The sequence below is a fragment of the Festucalex cinctus genome, chromosome 2, assembly GCF_051991245.1.
Source record: "Festucalex cinctus isolate MCC-2025b chromosome 2, RoL_Fcin_1.0, whole genome shotgun sequence".
NCBI classification, from domain to species: Eukaryota; Metazoa; Chordata; class Actinopteri; order Syngnathiformes; family Syngnathidae; genus Festucalex; species Festucalex cinctus.
In genome coordinates this window covers 4133835-4161272 of record NC_135412.1, presented here as the reverse complement: position 1 = coordinate 4161272, position 27438 = coordinate 4133835, and the positions used below count along the sequence as shown (strand labels likewise).

At 44.6% G+C, this 27438-nt stretch overlaps 1 protein-coding gene across 3 annotated transcripts in view; it reads left to right on the top strand.

Annotated features, from left to right (window-relative positions):
* The window catches only part of nrp2a (neuropilin 2a), a 93124-nt gene that overhangs the window by 15927 nt on the left and 49759 nt on the right, over positions 1-27438 (top strand). For all 3 annotated transcript variants that reach the window (XM_077512350.1, XM_077512349.1, XM_077512351.1), the window contains exon 3: positions 10175-10356. In XM_077512350.1, the coding sequence (XP_077368476.1) occupies positions 10175-10356 (182 nt within the window). The remainder of the gene's footprint in view (positions 1-10174; positions 10357-27438) is intronic.

The following is a 27438-nucleotide window of genomic DNA, read 5'->3' as shown; positions in this document are numbered from 1 at the left end:
CCCTGTCTGAGGTGGCACTTTAATTCAGGATTTCATCTCGCAGGGAGTCCGGCCGCATGCCAAAAAGCTCTTTCCTGCCGGCTGCCAGCCGATTGATGTGAGCTAAATGTAATAAAGGCTAGATGAAATATCAGGCCCATACCTCTAATGCAATCTGCCATTGTCGCGCCCCAAGATGCACCAGGAGCAGCCGAGGGCTGCTTCTTGAAGGCTCCGCCTCCCACTTGTTCCTTTTCTTGAGCTTCCTCACATTTCTGCCTCCTTTTTCTCCCTCTCTACTTGGCCAGAAGGGGGGTGGTTGTATTTTTACTCACCTGAATTAAACATGGGAGCTTCCGGAATCGCAATACACACACGCATCGCATTAGGAACTGTGTTTATTCCCTTTCTTCCTCCTTTTTTTGTGGAATTAAATTGGCCAATTTGCTGCTACATTTCGCCTGAGGTGTAAACAGTTGATGATGGATGTTAACCGTGTGTGCGTGCGCGTGCACATGCATGAGTTCACCTTCCCAGTAGGGGGGGGGGGGGGGGGGGATCTCGGATCAATGTCTTTATTCTGCTTGTAATGGGCGGTCAATAGATGATAGCTAACGGATGGATGTAGCAACGCCGGGCGAAGACAGTGAGAGGGACAAACTGTCTTGACAGACACAGGAGAGTCACCAAAGGGATAGGGATGTCACGATATCCAAACATTATGATACGATATTATCACGATATGAAGGTCACGATTAGGGGTGGGGGAAAAAAAAAAATCGATATCTCTGTTGCAATAAATTATCGATACACTGACAGTAAATATCGATGTCATGTGTCCAGTTGTGCAGTGTTATGTTATAAATGTTTATGTACTTTAATTTGTCTCACTTTACAATGTTTATAGTTAAAAGCAGTGTTGTTCCGATACCATTTTTTTTCCCCCGATACCGATACCCAGCTTTGCAGTATCGGCCGATACCGATACTTAAGGTTTATTTTCCTCAACATGAAAAAGCTGTCCTGCCATTGATTGAGAGCATTCAAGGGCCAATAGGATATCTTAGATCGGCATGGAGAGAACATGTCACATATCAGTGAATGTCGTGCATGAGCAAGACACAAGATGCTGCATCTAAAATCCTATACCCTTAGTGTTGGAATTAATGGTATCGATCGGCATGTTACTTTTTAGTACTCACCGATACCGATACCACTGTTTTAATGCAGTATCGGCACCTCTGCCGATACCAGCATTGGTATTGGAACAACACTACTTAAAAGGCTGTGAGGCACAATGCAGAACTTTGTATATTGTACAAGTTTTGGCATTAAATAATTGCATAATTAGACATTTTCCTTTTTATGGGCATTTGTTTGGCTTTTTCAGTCACATATCGTGATATATTCCAATTTTTTTTGACAATATATAAAAAATCGTAGATATCGTGTATCGTGATATTATCGATATCGTAAGTCACATATCTTCACAGTATCGAATCGTGGTTTATCCGTATCGTCCCACCCCGAGTCATGATACAATAATTATCACGATATTGTGGGGAGGTTGGCGATACAAAAAAAGAAAGAAAAAAAAATGAGCTCATACTAAAAAAACAACCAATTTGTGCTTTTGTACATTACAGCAACGAAAAATATTATAAATATTAGATATAAAATTCATAACTATAGTATATATAAAAAATATTGAGGCACCGACTTGCTAATGCTTGAACACACTGAGTTGACTCGGTTCACAAACATATTTTGTCCCCCTTCGTCTGATCATTAGTGGATTTTAAACGGCACAAAAAAAAAAACACAAAAAAAACTAGCCAACAGAGGGTGCTCAAACTGCACAAATGTAAATCAACCGACCTTTTTTTTTCCACAGATGTGCTGCTTTTAGTATCGTGACATGACGACGACGATATATTGTAGCAGTTTTAATATCGCGATATCACGATATTGCCATTTATTGTGGAATGTCAATATCAGACTGGCGTTAAAGGCAGGATTACGATACCAGTTGTTGACGGTGTTGACAATCAACGATATAATCAATTAATTGCAGCAGTCTCAAAACAACAAAGATTTGCTGATAACACCACAGCTTCATTTTTCAGCTCTAAGTTGAGAGTCGTAACCGCCTGACCCAAGTTGTGGTGTCTCCGAAATGGGCGGCGAGATTGGGAAGCTGATACGTGAGGACATGAGGAGGAAGAGAGCTGTTTGGTTTTGGGCTGGATTGAAGATGGCAGGCCCCCGGGTTCTGCTGGGATTTCGCTCCCAGCATCTTGTTAATATTTCAGAGGCACTTATGGTTTATTAGAGGGGCGGGGAGGAGTGTGAGTCTGTGTGTGTCTTTCTACTGTACACGCTCCCCCTCCCCTTATTTAATTCCTTCTTGTTGAAGGCAGAAGCAAAAAAAAAATAAAACAAAAGATGACAGCTCCCCGATTGTTAGCAGATTGTGTTCCCATTTGTTCCGTTGTGGGAAAACAAGGGAAGGGTACACAATGGAGTGGAGACAACTCAAGAGTGTGCGAAGTTTTATTTACTGACACTCACGAGCAGCTCAAGCTGAACCCGAATAAACACGAGCGACTACAGTAAATGATGTCTTCGGGATGAAATGTGATCAAAAACAACATGGCCAACCGTTTTCGCTCCACAGAGGAAGAAAATTTGACGCAATTGTGCCCTTGAAGCCACCACCATTCATGATGTGAGGGTGCATACTGCAGGAACAGTCCCAGGACACCAACAAACAGCCAAAGGTGTGAAAGGCAATTAGTTGTTATGGAGGCAAGGTGGAGCCACACAGTATCTGCTCATCTTCAATGGGCTTTGAGCTGCACTCCACCCAATCATTGCGTCCTGAGGGTAGCGCAGGCTCACGCATACGCAGCAAAATCATCGTTGTTAGATTTACACGGACTCAGGGCCAAATCCACCAAGAATGCACTGCGTCCGCTAAGAGCGCTAAATATTGCTCCACAATGGCGCCTTGTTAACATCTTATTCACTAAGGAATCTATTGCTCTAATGCAGCGGTGTCCAAACTACGGCCCGGGGGCCATTTGCGGCCCGCCGTCCATTTTTTTAGTGGCCCGCGACATATGCTAAAAATGGCATTTGACTCAGTTCAAATAAAATAAGAACAAACATGTTTGGAGATGGTCAAAGTAAGAAGGGAGGGTGTCGAAAACACAGGAGCTATTTAAGGTTATTTTAGTTAACTCTAACAAAAAAACTAAAATTAAAAAAACAATTTCGTTAACGAAATAAAACAAAAACGACGATGCTTTTTTTTAAAAACAAAAACTAACTGAAACTACATTTTATGTTTACAAAACTAAAATAAAACTATAATAATAGCAAAAATGTCCTTCGTTTTAGTCTTTGGTAATTAATTTAATGCATGAGCATTAACCCCTTTTGGGGGTGATTTTAAATGTGACTTTTAGTAGATTTATTTTGATATCAACTAGAATAATGACGTTGCGCCCATGGTGTTTTTTAAATGTTGCGCACGAGTAATACACACTTTAAAAAAATAAAAAATAAAAAAATTTAAAAAAAAAATAAAAAAAACTAATACTGGATACTGAAACTAACTAAACTAAAACTAAGCATAGAACTAAAACTAATAATAAGAACTAAAGAAGAACTAAAACGAATAAAAAACTAACAAAAACCACCCTGAAAAAGAATTAGAACTAAATTTAAAAAAACTTAAACTAAACTAAATATATATAACTAAAGCACAAATATATTATTTGTACAATTTTTAGGACTAAACACAATTTCTCTTCAAAACATTATGTGGCCCTTGCGTCCTTCTGATTTTCTGGATGTGGCCCTCAAATGAAAAAGTTTGGACACCCCTGCTCTCATGATATACCAGCGAAAACACGCCCACAAAGTTCGACAGCTGGGAGCAATTTGCGCCTGATTTACCACACATGGCAATGGATTTGCGCCAAGAACACAGAAAGATGACATCATCAGAACGCGAGGTTAGACCGAGGACGTCCAAAAGCGTTTTTCTCATTTAGCGCGATGAAGCTGTAGTGAGCGGCGAGGACGACATTTACTGTCCATAAAATACAAATTATTGGTGCGATCATTTTATATTTTCAGAGGTCGACGTGGTCATTCAGTAGAAATGGATTTTCATATATCATAACGCCGTGTTAATGCACCTTTCACGTGAAAATGATTGCAAAATGAAAATCTACACTGGTAAACACTATGGGGCATATTCACCTAGAATGCGCTGCGTCCGGTAATAGCGCGAAATATTGCACCACAACTGCACCCGCATTCTGCGCCAGTTACTCACCTATTCACTCAGGATATTGCTCTAATCATGTGCCGGTGCAAACACGGCCACAAAACTGACAGCTTGGAGCAAATTTGCACCTGATTTACCACACATGGCAATGGATTTGTGCCAAGAACATGGTTGTTATAGCAACAGTTGCAAGAAAGATGATATTATCAGAAAGCGAGGTTGGACCGAGAGTAAGCGTTTAGAGCAGAGAGGTCGACAACGACGTCATTCATTCATAAAGTACAAGTTATTGGTGCGATCGGTTTTTAAAAATATATTTTCAGAGGTTGGCCTGGGCGTACAGTATGCATTTGGCACGTAAAAAAATGATTGTAAAATGCCTCCCCGCCATTGCCGATCAGCCCGGGTTACGTTATGTTGTCCTACACCAACACGGGAAAATTCCCACCACTCTCTCTCTCTCTCTCTCCTCTCTGCGTGATCTGCCGTGGATGTTGTGCTGCAAATGGCACGCATTGCTGTCATGGTTCCAGGATCGAGGTTGCGTCAGGTTAAAGGGATAGTTTGGCTTTTTTGACATGAATCTCTATTTCATCCTCACCTCCTGTGTGTGCGATCAGCACTGACTTACCCCTGACAGCGTTCTGTGACACGAGTTCTGGTCCGGTGTTGGACGAGAGGAAAATAGTCCAGCAAGCTGGCTGGGGTCACGGAAATTTTTCTTCTAAAAACAATTTGTGTTCAAAAGAGTGATACATTTGCATCATTAAACTCCTTTTCTGAAAAAAGTCAGACGCCATTACCGCCGGGCACTACTTTTCTGTTAGTTCGTATCACTGCGCGGCGCCCTATCTGTCAGCGGCATGTGCGCTGATAGATGCTCACTAATCTACAAGTTGTTTGTCTTTTCGACGGCGGAAGGCGCAACTATCAGCCGCGTCAATCAACTGCCTACAGGGCGCCGCACAGTGATACGAACGAACAGAAAAGTACTGCCTGGCGGTAATGGCGTGCGTAAGTCAGTGCTGATCGCACACACTCGAGGTGAGGATGAAATAGAGATTCATGTCAAAAAAGCCAAACTATCCCTTTAATACATGCTGTCCAAAAACGTTATTTGCGTCACGCAAACGCGGTGAGACTATTTGCGCTGGCGTTGTTGGAGGGAATTAGACGCCGTACATCAATGAGACTCATTCGCATTGGGGTGGGCATATTTTGCGTCAAATGTATGCAAATTACCTAATTTACATACACGCAAATAACACCGGCGCACCGTGGCGCAATCTGGTTGGCAGCGCACTTAGCGACGGATTTCTCCATCTGCGCGTGTTTAGTGAATTAGGCGCTCCTAGATTGCTCCATTTTTGCCGGTTAGCATGGTACAAAGGCGACGCAAACGTTTCGTGAATAGGCCCCTCAATGTAGTACTATTGAAGTTACACCCAACATCCACCCCAACACACGAAAATTTACTCTGACAGTGTAACTTGTAGGGGTGTTAAAAAAAATCGATTCGGCGATATATCGCGATACTACATCGCGCGATTCTCGAATCGATTCAATAATCGGCAGAATCGATTTTTTTTATTTATTTATTTTTTTTATTATTATTTTTTTTTTTTTTTTTTTTTTTTTTTAGGATTCACACCTTGAGCATGGAAGAATGTTATATGAACGGAACATTAAGCCTTAATATTTTATTTTAATGCTGTTCAAACATGAAACAGATTACAACCTCTATAAGACTGAAATTTCAGATAAATAAATAATACATTTTCATATAAATCTTACACTCTACAAGCTTACTGATTAGTATTTTCTAAATTTGAATGAAAAAAAATCGCAACAATCGACTTATAAATTCGTATCGGGATTAATCGGTATCGAATCGAATCGTGACCTGTGAATCGTGATACGAATCGAATCGTCAGGTACTCGGCAATTCACACCCCTAGTAACTTGTTATATTAACAGTGTTAAAGCACTGCTTACTGCATATTTGACCGAACCCTGGAAATTTAACATTGACCGTTTTGCTGTTTATTCTGCCTGAAAGACAAAAGACGGGGGAGTTGACTGAGCCAGACAGAGGCGGGGCTTTTGGACCCGGGCTTGGGTCTCAAGAGGAATGCGTCACGGGCACCGGAATGCGTTCAAGTGCGCGCAGGAGACGTGTCAGACGCTCACGCGTGTATTCATCAGAGGCCGAGCGCACCGGTCAATAATCACATCTGAGGAACACTCACTCACTGACGCTAATCCACGACAGGAGAGCGTGAGACAGAGGGAGGGGAAGTGCGAAACCAACATAGAGACCCACTCCAAAATCAATTAAAACCTAATTAGGCTCTCAGATTCTTCACAGGCCTTTTATCCTCACTGTTGGCAAAATGCTGCTATGAACATGAGCGCTCTCCTGCCTTTGTATGTGCATGTGTGTTTTCCCCAAGAGTGTGTTTTGCACTAGCATACAATAGGACTGCAACCATTCATTCTCGGTGCTACCAGATTATATGCACCTCCTCACTAATTTCAATTTTCCGTCAATGACACATCGCTGAAATTTCAGGCGTACAGTGGTACCTCTACTTACGAAATGAATTGGTTCTGGAAGAAAGTTCTTAAGTTGAAAATTTTGTAAGTAGAGACGCATTTTCCATGTAAATGCCCTAATCCGTTCCAAGCCTCCCAAAATTCAGACATAAATGTTTGATAAAGCATAAAAATGCATCAAAACATGTAACAAATACATGTTACAATTAGATTATTGCACAATAAATGAGAGTTGTGCGTAATGTAAAAAACAAAGAATAAAGAATAATAAAAATGATGGTTATTTACCTTAACTGCTGTCCTCATTGTTTTTTGCCCTCTTTGGTTCATGTTCTCTCTCAGAAGTGTTTTTTTTTTTGCCTGGTGTTTTGTAAAGAACTGATCCAATGATTTTTATTTGTTTTTATATATTTGTTTATTTATTTATTTTAAACAATGCTTCGTAAATGTCCAAGGCAAACATCATCTTAGTGAGCGAACACCCGACTGGTGAACACTTTTTCTGGCCGATTGTTTTAAACAAATTCCGAAACTTGATGGAACCTTCCGGTATGGCGAGGCATCTTTTTTCCAAAAAAGGCCCGTCTCGTCGCAATTAAAAACTTACTGTGCCTTCATCAATAACAAATTGTTTGAATTTTTGCACAAATTCGTTGGCCGTTAGTTCATACATTTACGAAAAACTATGGGAACACTTCATGGGCCGCGGGATGAATGATGAGGACGCTGTATAGACACCGATCTAGTGTCTACGTTCATAGATACCTATGGTAGAAGGTTCCTCTTAGCCAATGGGATGCCAGAACGATGCACAAACACCGATCTAGTATTTACGCTCATAGGTACCTATGGTAGGAAATAGCCATAGCCGAAAGTATGTTACGTTCGATAATGTATTTTTACCTTTCGTATCTAGAAATTTCTTTCGTAATAAGAGGCAATATTTTCCCGTTGAGGCGTTTCGTAACTCGGAAATTTCGTATGAAGAGGCGTTCGTAAGTAGAGGTTCCACTGTAGTTCTCTTTTCATTGAAATGTGACTTAAATCACAGAATTGAGACATAATCTTGCCGGACTGGAGCTGTTGAACTCATTCACTCGCAGCCATTTTCACAGAAGCAATCCCGTTCGATCCCGGCTGTTTTACTGGATTTGGACTGATTTTGCAAGGCCCACAGAATATTCTGTTATATTGCCAGAAAAAAACATGGAACCCACCAAAAGAAAGATTAAAGTCTCTTCTTTTATCAGGGGAAAAAAAAAAAAGTATGTTTTCTATCTGTTTCCGTTTTGCAGCAATTAGCATTAGAAGAGAGCTAAGTTTCATCAGTTTTCACAAATCTGTTTAAAATTGTGAGCTTTTAATTTCAGTGCCGGCCCTGACGACACGTCACTGCTCAGTTGCGACACCAGTTGTGAAGATTTCCCTTTTGTCGGCTTTTTGGTTTCAATCTGGCAAAGTTTACGACACAAAAGCAACTGGATGGATGGATGGATGGACGGACGGACGGACGGACGGACGGATGGATGGACGGACACATTGTCATTGGGTGCTGCATTTGTGCAAGCAGATATGTTGATGTTGCAATACAACAACCACACTTTTCTTTTTTCATGTTTGTTTTTCATGTCTGCTGTCTTTGTTCTCCATTTGAACGTTCAAACAAAAGAAAACGTGGAACCCTGACTCATCAACATGCCACTGACTGGCCTGTGTGACATTAGCAAAGTCAAACATGAACTCATGTGACCGCGCATCTGGGTGTCCGAAAGGGGTAACGTCATCCTCTTTTTGTGTGTGCGTCTAATTATGTTTACGCAATGATAGACGCAGGCCAAAAAGAGCGAACTAATTTGGGATGGGGCCAGGTGGGCTCAATTTTGACCTCAAAGAATTTGCTTTTATTGTCCAGGGTCAGCTGGCGGGTCAAAGATCACTGTGAACTGTGAACCCAAGCATGTGAAGCGTCTTTACATTTATTTATCCTAATTTTCTCTTTGCTTAATCCCCTGCGCCCGATAATGCCCCTCCCCACAACCACCACCCATTTAATGAATTACGCATCATGCATCACTTCCCTCAGGCTCTTTCCTTAAACTGGCATTTAGAAAAATGTTGTTTTTTTTTCCCCCTCTGTCACCATGAAAACAACTTTGAAGACTTTTCACCGCATGCCAAAGCAACAGGTGGTGAAAATGTACTAATAACAAAAGCTGCAGGTTTCATTTAAAACAATAGTGAAATGAAGTTTCTGACTATCTCAGCCAGACATCCTTCAGCATACAGTAAGCAAAAGAGTGTTCCAAAAATAATGTCATGTGATCTAAAACTGTGTTCCGAGGGTGAAACGGAAATCATGTCCTCAGATTGCTGCGACTTGTTTTTCCCCATGGTCCAAAGTCGGGGGGGGGGGTTTCCAGGCTTGTCTGGTGTGACTTGATGATTTCAAACGAACGCGGCTCATCTGAAGCAGCTGATGCCTACTTGGCCAAAATGTTTACTTGTATCGTGGCGTGGGTGTTAACGCTTTGCCTCTACAGTGCAAATGTGTCCGGAGGTTGAACCCTAGATGTCTATTTTTGTTTGTTTGTTTAATCAGCACTGTTCATCATTACATAACACATTAGCTTGTTTGTTAATGTTCTCTCGTCTCCTTACTAGGGATGTAACGATCAGGGCAATATCGTGATATCATGATAACTGCCACAATATCGTCGTCGTCATGGTTACAATATTTAAAAGGAACACATCTGTTTAAAAAAAAAAAAGCCACGTTGATTTCCATTTGTGCAGTTCTAGTACCCTCTAGTGGCTAGTTTATTAGTGCAATTTAATTTTCATTCGGGATGTTTTGGCCTTCTATGTTTAACTCATTCACTGCCATTGACGGAAAAAGACGTCAAATGATGCATTTTTTTTGCTGGTCTGGCAATGAATGTGTTAAAATCTATGCTAATTGTCAGATGAAGGGGAACCTAATTTGCTTTAGCAATTAGCAATGAGCAAGTGCCTCAATATTGTTATTAGAGATTGTAGGTGGTTTATATGCATTGCTGTTATGTACAAATGCATAATATTGTGCTTTTTTTTAGTATGAGCTCTCTTATTTACAATATTGTGATCTTTTTTTAAATATCGCCATCGCCCGCACAATATCGTGATTATTACCGTATCGTGACCTTCATATCGTGATAATATGGTATCGTGATGTTTGGATATCGTTACATCCCTACTCCTTCCCATCATCATAATAATCCCTTCCTGATTTGTCCCTGGTCAGGAAAAAGTTTAACCGCTCCCGTTTTTACCCAATTTTTTATTTTATTTTTCTCAAATCAGGTACGACTTCATTGAAATCCGAGACGGCACTTCGGAAAACGCAGACGTCTTGGGTCGGCACTGCAGCAACATCGCCCCGGCGCCGATCATATCATCGGGTCCTTCCCTCCAGATACGATTTGTGTCGGACTACGCTCACCAAGGGGCCGGCTTCTCTCTGCGCTACGAAATCTTCAAAACAGGTGAGGAGTCTGCCGTCACTCGTGTAACGGATGCCGTTAATAGACCGTTTTCAAATGACAACTGGTACTGGCTCCCGTTGCAGCGGGCCAAATAAAATCCATTTGTATTTAAATCATGTTGCGGATTAAACTCCCCCAAAGGAGTGCAATCATACACAGATGTGCACATGTTGAACATTTATCTCACTGCCTGAAAGTCTTTGACACTAAAACTTCACTTAATGACTTTGTGTAGTCCACTCCTGTTCTTTGCTCCGGGTTAATGGCCTAGAACCGAGGCTCGGTCAACACTGTGTTCCACACAACTCCCAGAAATTGAAATCAAATGAAGCGGCGAAGCATATGGAACACAAGTGTGAAAAGTCAGCTTTTATTCACAGCCGTCAGCTGCAAGAAACTATGTGAAGAATGCTTATTAATTGAAGTGAAATCCGTTTTTCCTCTTGGGCGATGAGGAGATGGCCGTCTGCAGTTGGGAGGAGTGATGGCGGCCTCTTGGAGCCGGATCTCCTCAGGTCAAAGGTTTATGGTTTAAAGGCTGAGGCGAGGAGATTGATGGGGACGAGCGGGAGCCTCAATGGAATTTTGCGAAGGCCGATGAAGTTGCACAAGGTGAAGTGCAGTTTGAAGGTGTCCGTGCGTGCGTGCGTGTGCGTGAGGAGATGAAATGGTCAGGCGGCCTTGAGGCAGTCGAAGGATTTATGTTCAAGTGGTCTGATTTGACTTGACAACGTTTTAGGTGGCTCCATTTGAGCCAAACTATCTCCTCCCTGAAAGGGAGCATGAATTTTAAAAGCATCTCAGGATTAAAGCAGCTGGCACAAACTTCAAAATGCAGAATTTAGTTGTCACTTCTTACATGTTTTAAGCTTCTGAGAAGAGTGTCAGTGAGCTTGATGTTGACAACGATACTTTGGTCACCAGCAGTCCTGTAATGTAAAACTGAGTAAATACTTGCTTACTGTACTTACGTTTATTGACGGGGCTTTGTTCCAGTTCATTTTATTGTAACTGACGTGGTACGTATGCCGCTTTGCATATAATTTTACCAGGTAGCCTAGATATCGTTGGCGTCGGGCCAAAACCTTGTACCTCCAAAATCGTCACGTTTCAGGAGACTCCAAAAACGACATGTATTTTTCAACCATTAGCATTAGGGATAGACCGATTATCGGCTGGGCCGATTATCGGCGCCGATATTTAGCATTTTGAGAAATATCGGCATCGGCCATTTTGACGAATCATATGGCCGATAATAGATCCATTTTTTTTTTTAAGTGTTAACTTCAGGAAACTAATTTAAATGTAAATGTTTTAAAAAAGTTTTTATTTTCATTTTTGTCGACCCTGGGAACTCTCTGCACCTTCTGTTTTTGGTTGAAATTAAAACTGAGATAAGTAAAAATTTAATAATTTGGATATTTTTAAATTTTGGAAGACTTTTATTTCGTGTAGAAAAAAAACCCCGTAAAAATATTTTACTAACCCTAAAAGTTGCTCAATAAACATATGCTTTAAAAAAAAAAAAATAAAAAAAATAAAAATAAAATAAAAAATAAAAAATAAATAAAAAAAAGATAAGAGTTGGCGTTTGTATTTTTTCCAAATTTTGATGTCCCTTTTTAGTGAAAATGAATATCGGCTCCAAATATCGGTTATCGGCATCCTTCACTACTAATAATTGGTATCTGTATCGGGCCCGAAAAAACCTTATCGGTCTATCTCTAATTAGCATTGCATAATCCAAGAAGCCAAGCCATTTTCAACACTTTAGATTGGTCAATAATTCATAAAAATGACACCCACACGGCCTCTTCCAAATGCGAAGATAAATCTATGCTGTGTCTATCACTGCAAGTACATCGTACACACACTAATCATGTGTGCATCATTAACTCATTCACTCCCAGCCATTTTCACTGAAGTTGTTTGCTGTGAAGTTGTTTTCATCATGGCCCTGGTTGATCTCTTATACTCTTCTGCCACCTGCTGGCCCGTTTTTGTAATTAATAAAATTTTTCGTTCCCATAATGTACAGTTGAGAGGCTGCATCAAAGGATTCTGTATGCTCTAGCATTAAAAAAACAAAACAAAAAACAAAAAAAACATAAAAACGTATAAACACGTCTTTGGGACACTCAATCCATTTAAAATAGAACGTATTTATACGTTATTGGGAGCGAATGAATTAATGTGATAATTGAATTCCATCCATCCATCCATCCATCTTCTTCCGCTTATCCGGGGTCGGGTCGCGGGGGCAGCAGCTTCAGGAGGGAAACCCAGACTTCCCTCTCCCCAGCCACTTCAACCAGCTCCTCCGGCGGGATCCCGAGGCGTTCCCAGGCCAGCCGAGAGACATAGTCTCTCCAGCGTGTCCTGGGTCGTCCCCGGGGCCTCCCGCCAGTGGGACATGCCCGGAACACCTCCCCAGGGAGGCGTCCAGGAGGCATCCGAACCAGATGCCCGAGCCACCTCAGCTGGCTCCTCTCAACGCGGAGGAGCAGCGGCTCGACTCTGAGTCCCTCCCGGATGACCGAGCTTCTCACCCTATCTCTAAGGGAGAGCCCGGACACCCTGCGGAGGAAGCTCATTTCGGCCGCTTGTATCCGGGATCTCGTTCTTTCGGTCACGACCCACAGCTCGTGACCATAGGTGAGGGTTGGAACGTAGATCGACCGGTAAATCGAGAGCTTTGCCTTTTGGCTCAGCTCTTTCTTCACCACGACGGACCGATACAGAGTCCGCATCACTGCAGACGCTGCACCGATCCGCCTGTCGATCTCCCGCTCCATCCCACCCTCACTCGTGAACAAGACCCCAAGATACTTGAACTCCTCCACTTGGGGCAGGATCTCATCCCCGACCTGAAGACGACACTCCACCCTTTTCCGACTGAGGACCATGGTCTCGGATTTGGAGGTGCTGATCCTCATCCCAGCCGCTTCACACTCGGCTGCGAACCGCTCCAGTGAGAGCTGAAGGCCCCGGCCTGATGAAGCCAACAGCACCACATCATCTGCAAAGAGCAGAGATGCAATGTTGAGGCCACCAAACCGGAACCCCTCCACGCCTCGGCTGCGCCTAGAAATTCTGTCCATAAAAGTTATGAACAGAATCGGTGACAAAGGGCAACCTTGGCGGAGTCCAACCCTCACCGGAAACGAATCCGACTTACTGCCGGCAATGCGGACCAAACTCTGGCAACGGTCGTACAGGGACCGAACAGCCCGTATCAAGGGGTCCGGCACCCCGTACTCCCGAAGCACCCCCCACAGAACTCCCCGAGGGACACGGTCGAACGCCTTCTCCAAATCCACAAAACACATGTGGACTGGTTGAGCGAACTCCCACGCACCCTCGAGGATCCTGCGGAGGGTGTAGAGCTGGTCCACTGTTCCACGGCCAGGACGAAAACCACACTGCTCCTCCTGAATCCGAGATTCGACCTCCCGACGGACCCTCCTCTCCAGCACCCCTGAATAGACCTTACCAGGGAGGCTGAGGAGTGTGATCCCTCTGTAGTTGGAACACACCCTCCGGTCCCCCTTCTTAAAAAGGGGGACCACCACCCCGGTCTGCCAATCCAGAGGCACTGTCCCCGATGTCCACGCGATGTTGTAGAGGCGTGTCAACCACGACAGCCCCACAACATCCAAAGTCTTTAGGAACTCCGGGCGGATCTCATCCACCCCCGGGGCCCTGCCACCGAGGAGCTTTCCAACCACCTCAGTGACTTCGACCCCAGAGATAGGAGAGCCCACCCCAGAGTCCCCAGACTCTGCTTCCTCAAAAGGAGACGTGTTGGTGGAATTGAGGAGGTCTTCGAAGTATTCCCCCCACCGCTTCACGACGTCCCGAGTCGAGGTCAGCAGCACCCCATCGCCACTATAAACAGTGTTAACGGTGCACTGCTTTCCCCTCCTGAGACGCCGGATGGTGGACCAGAATTTCCTCGAAGCCGTCCGGAAGTCGTTTTCCATGGCCTCACCGAATTCCTCCCATGCCCGAGTTTTTGCCTCAGCAACCGCCGAAGCCGCGTTCCGCTTGGCCATCCGGTACCTGTCAGCTGCCTCCGGAGTCCGACAGGCCAAAAAGGCCCGATAGGACTCCTTCTTCAGCTTGACGGCATCCCTTACCGCTGGTGTCCACCAGCGGGTTCGAGGATTTCCGCCACGACAGGCACCGACCACCTTACGGCCACAGCTCCGATCGGCCGCCTCAACAATGGAGACGCGGAACATGGCCCATTCGGACTCAATGTCCCCCGCCTCCCCCGAGACAAGGGAGAAGCTCTGCCGGAGGTGGGCATTGAAACTCCTTCTGACAGGGGATTCCGCCAGACGTTCCCAGCAAACCCTCACAATACGTTTGGGTCTGCCAGGTCGGACCGGCATCTTCCCCCACCATCGGAGCCAACACACCACCAGGTGGTGATCAGTTGACAGCTCCGCCCCTCTCTTCACCCGAGTGTCCAAAACATGCGGCCGCAAATCCGATGACACGACTACAAAGTCGATCATCGAACTGCGGCCTAGGGTGTCCTGGTGCCAAGTGCACATATGGACACCCTTATGCTTGAACATGGTGTTCGTTATGGACAAACCGTGACGAGCACAGAAGTCCAATAACAGAACACCGCTCGGGTTCCGATCAGGGGGGCCGTTCCTCCCAATCACGCCCCTCCAGGCCTCAATGTCATTCCCCACGTGAGCGTTGAAGTCCCCCAGCAGGACGAGGGAGTCCCCAGAGGGAGCGCTCTCCAGCACACCCTCCAAGGACTCCAAAAAGGGTGGGTACTCTGAACTGCTGTTTGGTGCATATGCACAAACAACAGTCAGGACCCGTCCCCCCACCCGAAGGCGGAGGGAAGCAACCCTCTCGTCCACCGGGGTAAACCCCAACGTACAGGCGCCGAGCCGGGGGGCAATAAGTATGCCCACACCTGCTCTGCGCCTCACACCATGGGCAACTCCAGAGTGGAAGAGAGTCCAACCCCTCTCAAGAGGACTGGTACCAGAGCCCAAGCTGTGTGTGGAGGCGAGTCCGACTATGTCTAGTCGGAACTTCTCTGCCTCACACACCAGCTCGGGCTCCTTCCCTGCCAGAGAGGTGACATTCCATGTCCCAAGAGCCAGTTTCTGTAGCCGGGGGTCGGTCCGCCAAGGTCTCCTCCCTTGGCCGCCACCCAGCCTACACTGCACCCGACCCCTTTGGCCCCTCCCACCGGTGGTGAGCCCGTGGGAAGGGGGACCCACGTTGCCTCTTCGGGCTGTGCCCGGCCGGGCCCCATGGGTGCAGGCCCGGCCACCAGGCGCTCGCCAGCGAGCCCCGCCTCCAGGCCTGGCTCCAGAGGGGGGCCCCGGTGACCCGCGTCCGGGCGAGGGAAACGCTTCTCCAAATATCGTCGTCATCATAGGGGTCTTCTGAGCCGTTCTTAGTCTGGCCCCTCACCTAGGACCTGTTTGCCATGGGTGACCCTACCAGGGGCATAAAGCCCCAGACAACATAGCTCCTAGGGTCATTGGAACACGCAAACCCCTCCACCACGTTAAGGTACCGGCTCACGGAGGGGATAATTGAATTCCACTAATCACTAATATCCACATGAAAAATCACCAGCTGCAAATCTACCACGAAAGCATAGGCAACTAAAGTTGCGCTAAATATGGTTGATGAGAGCTGTGTTGGAAATGTTTTGCAAAATAATTGTCTATGGAATAATGCTGAGGTTATCCTCATGTTTTTCGTATTTGTAATATTTTATTTACTGTCAGTATTTTCATCTGTGTTGTCAGTGCTTGTGGAATTATCTGCGCGCATTGGGCGTCTGCACATGTGCGTCCTTTCATGTGGTTCGTTGGCGTAAAGAGCCATATGAGATATGTGTGGCTGGAAATGCACATTGAAACTGGCGTTAGAGTAGAAATGTGCCCTTGGACCTGCAGTGTTAAATCCAGCTTTACACATAAACACAGCATATTTCCATGGTTTTAAGAAGATCGGGGCATACATTTGCAGCATTCACCAGATGTGTGATACTGCGAGCACACGTAGGTGTCGGCTTGCAGCTCGAGTGGGCGGTTTCACTCAGTATGATTGGTCCTCAATGTGTGGGCGGAGAGCGATAAATGCATGACAACAGAGATGAGTAGTGAAATTGACTCGCAATACGATGAATGGTGATGAACATGATGATGATGATGATGATGATGATGATGATGATGGTGGTGAATATGATGGTGATGATGATGATGATGATGAAGATGGTGATGATGATGATGATGATGATGATGATGAAGATGGTGAAGATGATGATGATGATGGTGGTGAAGATGATGGTGATGATGATGATGATGATGATGAAGATGGTGAAGATGATGATGATGATGATGATGATGGTGGTGAAGATGATGGTGATGATGATGATGATGATGAAGATGGTGAAGATGATTATGATGATAATGATGATGATGAAGACGGTGATGATGATGAAAATGATGTGATGATGATGATGATGATGATGATGATGGTGGTGAAGATGATGGTGATGATGATGATGAAGATGGTGAAGATGATGATGATGATAATGATGATGATGAAGACGGTGATGATGATGAAAATGATGTGATGATGATGATGATATTGATGTGATGATGATGGTGGTGATGATGATGATGATGATGAAGATGGTGAAGATGATGATGATGATGATGATGGTGGTGAAGATGATGGTGATGATGATGATGATGATGAAGATGGTGAAGATGATGATGATGATAATGATGATGATGAAGACGGTGATGATGATGAAAATGATGTGATGATGATGATGATATTGATGTGATGATGATGGTGGTGATGATGATGGTGATGATGATGATGATGATAATGGTGATAATGGTGATGATATTGATGTGATGGTGATGATGATAATGATGACGATAGATATTGATGGTGATGATCATGATCATGATGACGATGATTTTTTTTTTTTTTTTTTTTTTTTTTTTTTTTCTAAGAGCTCAGAATTGTTCATTCGGTAGTCTTACCGATTCAACGTCTTGTCATCATTGCTCTTTTTTTTTTTTTTTTTTTTTGTGTATGTGTGCGTGCGTTTGCGTGCGTGCGTTTGCGTGCGTGCGTGCGTGCGTGCGTGCGTGCGTGCGTGCGTTTGCGTGTGTGCGTTTGCGTGCGTTTGCGTGCGTGCGTGTGCGTGCGTGCAAATACGTATAAATTTATACTCATTCATTCACCTAAAACCTTATAAATATCCCATTACCCTTCGCCTTAACCAGGTACTTCAGAATCTTGCCAGAGTCGTGAGATTTAAATGGTCAGGAGACCAGAGAAAAGGTCAGGAAAAAAAAAAAAGAAATAAAGAGAAAAGAAAGGTAAATCAAAGTGACATCCAGCACCGACCAAACACTTCCTGCCTTCCCCATGATTACAAAATCAAAGTCTTACGCCAACCCCGGAAGCCTCTAAATTCCAGCAAATTTAGCGAGATCTCAAGAGCCCAGAGGAAAAACTAAAGAGAGGAAGGAGGGAAGGATCGATAAGGCAGAGTGAGATCAATAGAAGCCAGTACATCCAATCCATCAAAGTGAAGTCCAGCACCAACGAGACCCCTCCTGTGTGGTTACAAAACCAGAGTCTTATGCCAACCCCAGAAACCTCATACTTCTAATAAATTAAGATCTCAAGTGACCAGAGGAAAAACTAAAGAGAGGAAGGAGGGAAGGATAGATAAAGCAAAGTGAGAACCACAGACACCAGCACCAACTGATTCAAGGGGCTGTGGGAGGGAGAGGGTACTTCTGTTGAGTTTCAGTAGATGCTGGTGCGACGGATCTGGCATGCATAAGGACCACCACCAAAGAAAGAAGCCGTCAACCGCGGTCCAGCAAAGCGAGCACCCCCCCCCCCCCGGAATCCCCAGGCCGCGGCAGCACCAAGGCCACCCCCAAGCCACCCGAGCGGACACCGGTCGGCGAGCCGACCCAGACACCCGGAACACCCCCGCCCCAGCCCCGGCCCACACCCCCGAGCCCAAGGCCGCAGAACGAGGCCCAGCGGGCCCCCACAGCGCCCCACCGGTCCCCAGCCCCCACCCCCCCCACGACCCCCCCCGCACCCCACCCAAACCCGCCATCCACCACGACCCAGGCCCCACCACCCCCGACCCCCAAACCCCCGAACACACCCCGACCCCCAGCACCCAACCCCCCACCCACCCATACCTCCACCCCCCCCCAAACAAGCCGCCCCCCCCCCCGACGGCCGCCACCCCCCCCCCCCGCGAACCCGGCCCCCCGCGAGAACCCCCCAACCCCCCCCCCCCCCCGGAAACCGGCACCGGGCAGCAGCGCAGAGAGGGAAGATGTGCCCACCCCACCTCCAGCCGCGCGAGATTTGCACAGCGGCGGGAGGGGGGAAGCAGAGGAGGAAGCACCAGGGGAGAAGGCGGAACACCAGAACACCGAGCCCGGTGGGGAGAGGCCCCGGTCGTCACGCCAGAGTACTAGTGACACCTAACCCTGTTACTGAGTCCGCCAGCTCGCCGACTGGCGAGCTCTACCCTTACACCGTGAATGTGGCCCCACCCAGTGTATATACAAGTGTGTGCGTGTGGTGCATTAAAATTGGGAGCAGGTGAGTCGGAGCAGAGGGAAAAAATTTCCCCTACTCCGACACACCCGTATCCCCCCCAAAAAAATGAATATGTATATGTGTGGTGCATTAAAAAAGGGAATGGAGGGACAAAGTGGTGGGGCAGGGACACAAATGGGGGGGACCACAGCGCTGCCAGGCACTGCAGTCCATCCCCTCTGATGGCTCCCCGCCCCAACTCACCCCTCCCCTTGGACGTGAGGTGCATTAAAATTGGAGGGGAGTTGAAGGGTGAAGACGGTGTTTCCACCCTTCCCCACCCCACCAAGAAATGTGTTGTGTGCCCTATGTGTATATTTACAAAGTGTATAGTGCAAGCTAGTGAAGTGAGTAAGAGGAGCGACCAGCGGGGCCTCACCCAACCCGGCGGGTGTAGGTGGCACGCCCGCCCCCCAGCACCCCCAGCCCCACCCGCCCCCCACCTCATCCACCCGGCACCACAATGGGCGGACAGCCAGCGCAGCAGGGCTACCGGACAGCCCACCGGCCACCGGAGCCCGCCCGGGGCGCCAGGAGTTATACCGGAGTGGGGCAGGCCCCAAACCCTCGCCCGGCCCCCGGAGCCCGACGCCCGGGCCGGGGAGGGAGCCCCAGGGAGAGGGAGGGGGAGGGGCCGCAGGGCAGACAGGGAAGGGGGGGGGGGCGGGGGAAGCGGGGAGAAGACGACAAGAAGGCGAAAGGGCGGCTGCAGGGCAGGAGGCGGGGGGGGAAGAGGAGGAGGGAGGGCGACAAGGGAAAAGGGACCGGGAGGCAGAGGAGGATGGGCGGGAGGAGGCGAGGAGGGAGAGGCGACGGGGGGGAGGAAGGGGGAGGGGAGAGGGAACCACGGGGCACACCGGAGGCCCACCCACCCCGAACCGCGCCGCCGGGCACGGAGCAGCGGACCGCGCCGGGACGGCACCGCCCCGGGCACCAGGGGAAGCAGATCTTAAGGAGTTATTGAGTATAGTGTCGTATAGTGTGGTAAGCTCGAGCCCACTAGCAGCAACTAGGTTCCTGACTATATAAAAATAAAAACAATCAGATACAAAATACCAAATACAGGAGCAGCGAAAACAGAAGTTGTAACGATGTGGTGGCTCTCGTTAACAGGCAGAATCTTGGCAGGATTAAGTTGCCAAATTGAGATTAAAATATTCTATGTACATAGACCATATTTGTTTAAATCTTGATACTTGATTTTTATTTAAGGCAGAGATTTTTTCCATTGAGATATAATTTATTAGTAAGTTTAACCAGTGGTCGATATTTAGAGATTGTTTATTTTTCCAATTGACAAGGATTATTTTTTTAGCAATAGTAAGGGCTATAAATATAGATTGAGATTGTTTACATGGTAGCTCAGTTATTGTTAAGTCACCTAGTAAACACAGTCTTGGAGATAAAGGAAGCCTACAGTTTAATATATCAGCGAGCTTTCCCAAGATTTTAGTCCAGAAATGCAGCACTGGAGTACATGACCATAAAGCATGAAGATAAGTATCGGCAGTGTTTTGTGAGCACTGGAGACAAATGTCGGAGTCAGAGAGTCCCATTTTTTTCATCATATATTGTGTAATATATGTTCTATGAAGTATCTTATATTGGATAAGTTGCAAATTTGTCTGTTTGGTCATTTTAAATACATTTTCACAGATTTGGGTCCAAAAGTCTGGTTCCGGAACTATAGACAAGTCTTTTTCCCATTTTAAAGTCGGTAAATACGTTTTATTTGTGTATAAAAATAACTTATATATTTTTGATATTTTCTTTATTGTTGTTGGAGAAAGCTTTATAATATCTTTAGCTAAGACAGGCAGTTGGAGCGTATCCTGAAGTGTTGGGATTTGTTTCTTAACCATATTTTTAACTTGCAGATAATGTAAGAAATTTCCCTTTTTTATTTCATATTTCTGGACCAAGTTTGTATACGATATAAACTTATTATCTGAGAAAAGATGATGAAGGTGTGTAATTCCTTTCTGCTCCCATAGGCTTAAATGGAACGACTGATTATTAAGTTGAAAGTCGGGGTTATGCCAAATGGGAGAGAGCCCACAGGGCGCCAATTGGGAGTTTGTAATTTCTAATGCCTTCCACCAGGCAGTCAGGGTGGCGGCTATCATTGGGTTTTTAAAACAATTATGTCGTCTTATTGATTTTGTAATAAAGAGTAAATCTGACAGTCTAAGATTATTACAATCCTTCTGCTCCAATTCCAACCAACAGTTAGTATCTCTGTTGGGTTGTGTCCATAGCACAAGATATTGTAGTTGATTAGCTAAATAATAGTACATAAAGTTTGGTGCCTCTAAACCTCCTTTAGATTTACTTTCCTGAAGAGTAGATAGACTAATTTTGGCTTTTTTTTTATTCCAATAGAATTTTATGATAGCAGAGTCCAGCGATTGGAACCAGTTAGACGTAGGTTTAAATGGAATCATTGAAAATAAATAATTAATCTTTGGTAAAACTTTCATTTTTATAGTAGCTATCCGTCCTATTAAAGAGATCGGAAGATTATTTCAGCGCTCCAGGTCACTACGGATACTATCCAATAATGGTGAAAAATTTAAAGAAGTTAATTCAGTTAACTTAGGTGAAATTTTAACACCTAAGTATTTTAAATTACCTGTAGGAAAGGAGTAGTGTGGATCCTGACTTGTAGGATTCCATGAATTTTCTGTAATAGGTAATAATGTTGATTTTGTCCAGTTAATAGAGTAATCTGATAAGTGAGAGAATTTAGTTATTAATTTAAATGCTTCCCCTAGCGAGATAGCAGGTTCTTCTAAATAGAGTAATATATCATCGGCATATAGATTAATTTTATGTTCTATTGTCCCGGAGTGGATTCCTTGGATCCGTCTATCCTGACGTATAGCTAATGCAAGCGGCTCAATAAATATAGCAAATAATAAAGGAGAAATTGGGCACCCTTGTCTTGTTCCCCTTTGTAAAGTAAAACTCTGTGATGTAATCCCATTAGTAGTAACTGTAGCTTTAGGAGAATCATATAATATTGAGACCCATGACGATGACGATGATTTTGATGGTGATGATGATGATGATCATGATGTGATGACGATGGTGATGATGATCATGCCGGCGAAGAATGATGTTGATGATAAGATGTGTGTTAATTGCTGCACTTTCGTTATCATCATAGTTTTTTTTTTGTCAGGCAGCAAACACAAACACAGCCACGCCTGCACGCACGCGCACGCACACACGACACTTCCCAACTGAATGAACAAATGTTTATTCACCAGAAAGAAAGCAATTGCATTTAAATCACTTTCACTCTTCAGGTGATTACAGTCTAACATTTCGGCTGTACCTTTTCCGAACACGTAAATAGCCAGCGAGCTATTTGAGCCAAATGTTTACCTCCTTTGGTAATCACTTGGAAAGCTCTTTGATGTACAAGTGTTGTTAACAGGCGCGCCTTTCTACAGATCGACATCTCAGGACACAATTACATGTGTTGTGAGACGCGCGCGCGTGTTGACATCCAGACAGCACCGCTTAGAGCTCAGGCTGACCCCAACACATTGCTTCCGAGGGCCAGACACTGGTCATCTTGTTTGGGGAGTGCGAGCGTAAAAGATAGATAGATAGATAGAGAGATAGAGATAGAGAGAGAGAGACGACTGACTTGTTGTTTGGCTCATTCAACCTTGTTACATAAGCTGATGAGTGTAACTACTCCAGGGAGTGTTAAGTGGTTTGTGTCAACATGTGCATGTGTGTGTGGTCCTGAGCACATTTGTGCTTTTGTGTGCACGCATGCTCATCATTTCCATGTCGGAATGCCCGTTTTGAGTCCACATCCACCATGACAGAATAGACTTAGACTTAGACTTGACTCTATTGATCCCTTCGGGATGGCTCCCTCTGGGAAATTTACATGTCCAGCAGCAATGAGAACAGATAATAAAATAAAAAATAATCCAATCAATCAATAAATAAGGTTATTACACCAGAGATTGAATTAATAACAACAATAATAAAAATAAAATGAAAAATAAGAATTCAATAAATAAGGTTATTACACCAGAGATTGAATTAATAACAATAATAATAATAATAATAATAATAATAAAATGAAAAATAAGAATTCAATCAATCAATAAATAAGGTTATTACACCAGAGATTGAATTAATCATAATAATAATAATAATAATAATAAGAAGAAGAAAAATAAAATGAAAAATAAAAATTCAATCAATCAATAAATAAGGTTATTACACCAGAGATTGAATTAATCATAATAATAATAATAATAAGAAGAAGAAAAATAAAATAAAAAATAAAAATTCAATCAATCAATAAATGAGGTTATTACACCGGACATTGAATTAAATAAATTAAAGTCCAGTAAATACTCCACCATCGCTGAAATTGTGCCACCAAAAGCAGGCTCCCAATCGCCAATGTATGCCTCAACCAAAATGCTGTACAGTGAAAGTGCATGCTCCGCCCCCCTCACCCCAAGCCCCATGCCCATAACGTTGTGGCCTACTTTACTCTCACTGGTGCGTTCTTAACCCTTTATTTATCGCAGACTACCCCCTCCCCCAACGCCCCCATCCATTCGTCATCCATCCTCACGTGCCCATTGATGCTGTTACCACGGCTACTGGAGGCAGACTTAACCAGTTTACCTCTTGTCCCAGTTCCCTCGAAGCCCCACTACTAGAGTGGTATTGGGGGGGGGGCACGTCGCAGGCAATCCTGGGTTGAAGGCAAGGCGGGGAAGCACTTGAGGGCACGAGGTCCCTTCTGCGACCACTGCTGACCGCTACGTGACATGTGTAGTCTCGGCGGGAGCGCAGCCAGAGGCTGGAAAACCCCCCCGTTCGCCAGGGCGCCAGTCACACGTTGTGTGTGTACACTGGATGTATTTCTGATGCCGTCACATTGATTGGACGTTGACCCCGCCTGACAACAGTGCGGTGTTGCTACAGTTTATGTACGCCTGACTGACTCAAATGCTTTACGTCATCATCATTTGTAGTCGCCCTCCAAGAAACAAGAAGGTAAATGAAATAAGTAAACACTGTTTAAGTCTGGTCAGCTCAGAAGCAATTGTGGCCCAAACTGAAATAATGAGGTATGATCAGCATCTGAGTAATATGTTGCCGCTCCTGAAACATGTTGACCTTTGACATTTGTGTGTGTCTTTGTGTCTCATTTAGAACACACCTTTTGCACATATCCTGACATTAACTCATTTGCTCCCAATAACGTGTAAATATGTTTTTTGTTTAATGTTTTAAGTGTCTCAAAGACGTATTTATACGTTTTGTTTTGTTTTTTATGCTAGAGCATACAGAAGGCTTTGATGCAGCCTCTCAACTGCAAAGACCGGTTGCAGAAATGGTAGTTATTCCGCAAATGTCCAGCAGGTGGCAGCAGAGCAAAGGAGATCAACCAGGGCCATGTAGAAAAAAAAAGTTCAATTACTTATAATAGGGATGGGCAAGTACCGATACCAGGTATCGGTATCGGGCCGATACCAGCCTTTTTTCAAGTACTCGAGTACTCGTGACGCAGACGAGTACAAGCGACCGATGGCAGAGGGCAAAGACGCTAAGCGAGTCCTCCTTGCCTGTAAGTGGCGCTAGCTTGCAGCAGTTTTTCACCAAAACGTCACCGGTTTGGAAATACTTCAAAATTGTGAATCTTAAACTAAAAGAGCATTTTTGTGTTTTATTTTGAGCGTTAAGACTATTGAAGAGTGACTGTGCTGTTTTTTTTTTTTGTCAAAATTAAAGGAAATATATTTGTTTAAAAATATCTTTTAGTGATTTTTTTTTTATTTGTCAAAATGTACTACTGGTATCGGCAGTTGGTATCGGTATCGGTGAGTACTAAGTATCAGTATCGGTATCGGTATCGAACATCCCTACTTACAATTTTAAATAGATTTGTGAAAACTGATGAAACTTAGCTCTCTTCTAATGCTAATTGCTACAAAACGGAAGCAGATAGAAACATACTTTTTTTTTCCTGATGAAAGAAGAGACTTTAATCTTTCTTTTGATAGGTTCCATCTTTTTAGAGCAATAGAACACAATATTCCATGGGCCTTGCAAAATCAGTCAAAATCCTGTAAAACAGCCGGGATTGCTTCTGTGAAAATGGCTGCGAGTGAATGAGTTTTAAGAGAGATTTTTGTCAGTGAACTCTCATCGCTCAGGAAGGGTGAGATATGTGTGTCTAGGTAGTTGACTTGTGTCAAGCAAGCAGGTGGATGTAGTTACACAAGATAGATACAAGACAGCGAGGTGAGCGCGTAGGTGAACCCTCTACGGGGAACTGTGCACTAAAGGTGCCGAGACATCAGACAGCAGACAAGATGGAGAGAGCGCAGACTGCACATCACAACAGTGGGGAAAAAAACAAAAAAAACAAAACAAGACTGGATGGGAGGTGAATCAGGGGGCACTCATGTGCAAAACTTGGGTGAGTTTTTTTTTTTACCCAGCAACTCAGCTTTTTCGCTCCCGTTTCAAGCTCACACTGGCGTACAGCGTGACCCCTCCCCTTTGCCCGTGCACAGCTTTTTTTGGCCAATGACAGCTCACGCCAAGCTTGAGCTTGTATTGGTGGGACACGTGCGCAGGAGTTGACGGAGGAAGCTTCCGCGACTTGTTTTTGGCGTGCTCACACAGCGTGAACTAACGACCACTAACGAAAAAGGAGGAGGGCACTCATGCATACGTGCCAAATGAAGAAGACACCCTTGCACTGTGTGCGGCTGCGTGCACACTGACCAGTTGGTGCACACCGTCTGGAAAACGCAAACACAGTGGAGCGCTGTGCTTGGAGACACGGAGTCAAGCTGTGCTCATATTGAAGTTTTCGCCACTCCAGACTGCTGATTTGTGACCCAGTAAGAAACGGGGCTACTGTGTTACTAGGTCTCACACACACTGAGAAGCTGTCACGCACTCACCTCACGGAACGCACATGCCAAGAAGAAGAAAAAAAAAAAAATGCCAGTGGCGAGGAAGAAAACACAAGGATGTTAATAAAATGGAAGAACAAAGCAAAGACGCTCGTAACACATGATTCACATGAGAAGGTTGCAATTATGTGCATGTACTTCGCTTCCGACTCGCTGATTATTGCAAGCATGCAGGCAGCGCAGTGCACTTTAGGGTGGCACATTTGCCACGCAGTTCCGAGGTGTTGGGTTCAAGTCTCATTCCAGGCCTTCCTGTGTCGGATTTGTATGCTCGTCCAGCAAACAAACAACACATTTAAGTTCATTGAAGAATCTAAATTCTGAGCGTAAGAATGAATGCTCGTTTGTCTATTTGTCAATAAACATCATAGACTGTCTCTGGATTGGCACCCTGAGGTGGTTGTCACTCATATTAACTCATTCACTCCCAGCCATTTTCACAGAAGCAATCTCCTTCACTCCCGGCTGTTTTACTGGATTTTGACTGATTTTGCAAGGCCCACAGGATTTTGTGTTCTATTGCTGTAAAAACATGAAACCGACCATAAGAAAGATTACAAGTCTCTTCTTTCATCAGGAAAAAAAAAAGTGTATTAAAAAGCTACATTTCGTCATTATTCACAAATCTATTTAGAATTGTGAGGAACTGAGCTTTTTTATTTTCGACATGGCCCTGGTTGATCTCCTTTGCTCTGCTGCCACCTGTTGGCCATTTGTGCAATAACTACCATTTTTTTTTCAACAGTTCTTTGCAGTTGAGAGGCTGCATCAAAGCCTTCTGTATGCTCTAGGATAAAAAACAAAACAAAACATAAAAAACGTACAAATACGTCTTTGGGACATTTAAAACATTTAAAATAGAACGTATTTATACGTTTTTGGGAGCAAATGAGTTAAGAAGGAGGGTGTGTTCTTACTACAGTGGCATCCCCCTCCGTGACATCGACCTGGCTTCCGGCATGTCACGTTGGAGAAATTATGGAAGTACACACCGCAACAGACAGGCACCAATGTCAATTATTAAGTACCTTCTGTACATGTGTGAGAACTAATCCCGCTTCTTACCATTGGCATCGGTTGTCACTATTTTCTTATTGTTAGAAAAAAAGCAACTGGAAAGCTCTTCTGGGGGCTGGAAATAAAAACATAAACAAGGCATACTCATGATTTATGCGAAGAACACCCACAGGCACTACAGACTATTTTGTACTATAAAAGTAAATCCTACACAGTAAATTCTGTCAAGTAAATTGACCAAATAGACTCAGCTTTAGAGTAAAACTTACACTTGGAAGAGAGTAAAATAAAGAATTGGGATAAAAAAAAAAAAAAAAGTTGAGTTGAGTAAGAAAATACACAGCAGAAAACATGGTGTTGGTTTCCTGAAGTTGTTCACTTGTCCCTGGGCTAAATAAGGTGGCTCCCTCTGCCATTACCAAGCGTAGGCGAGAGC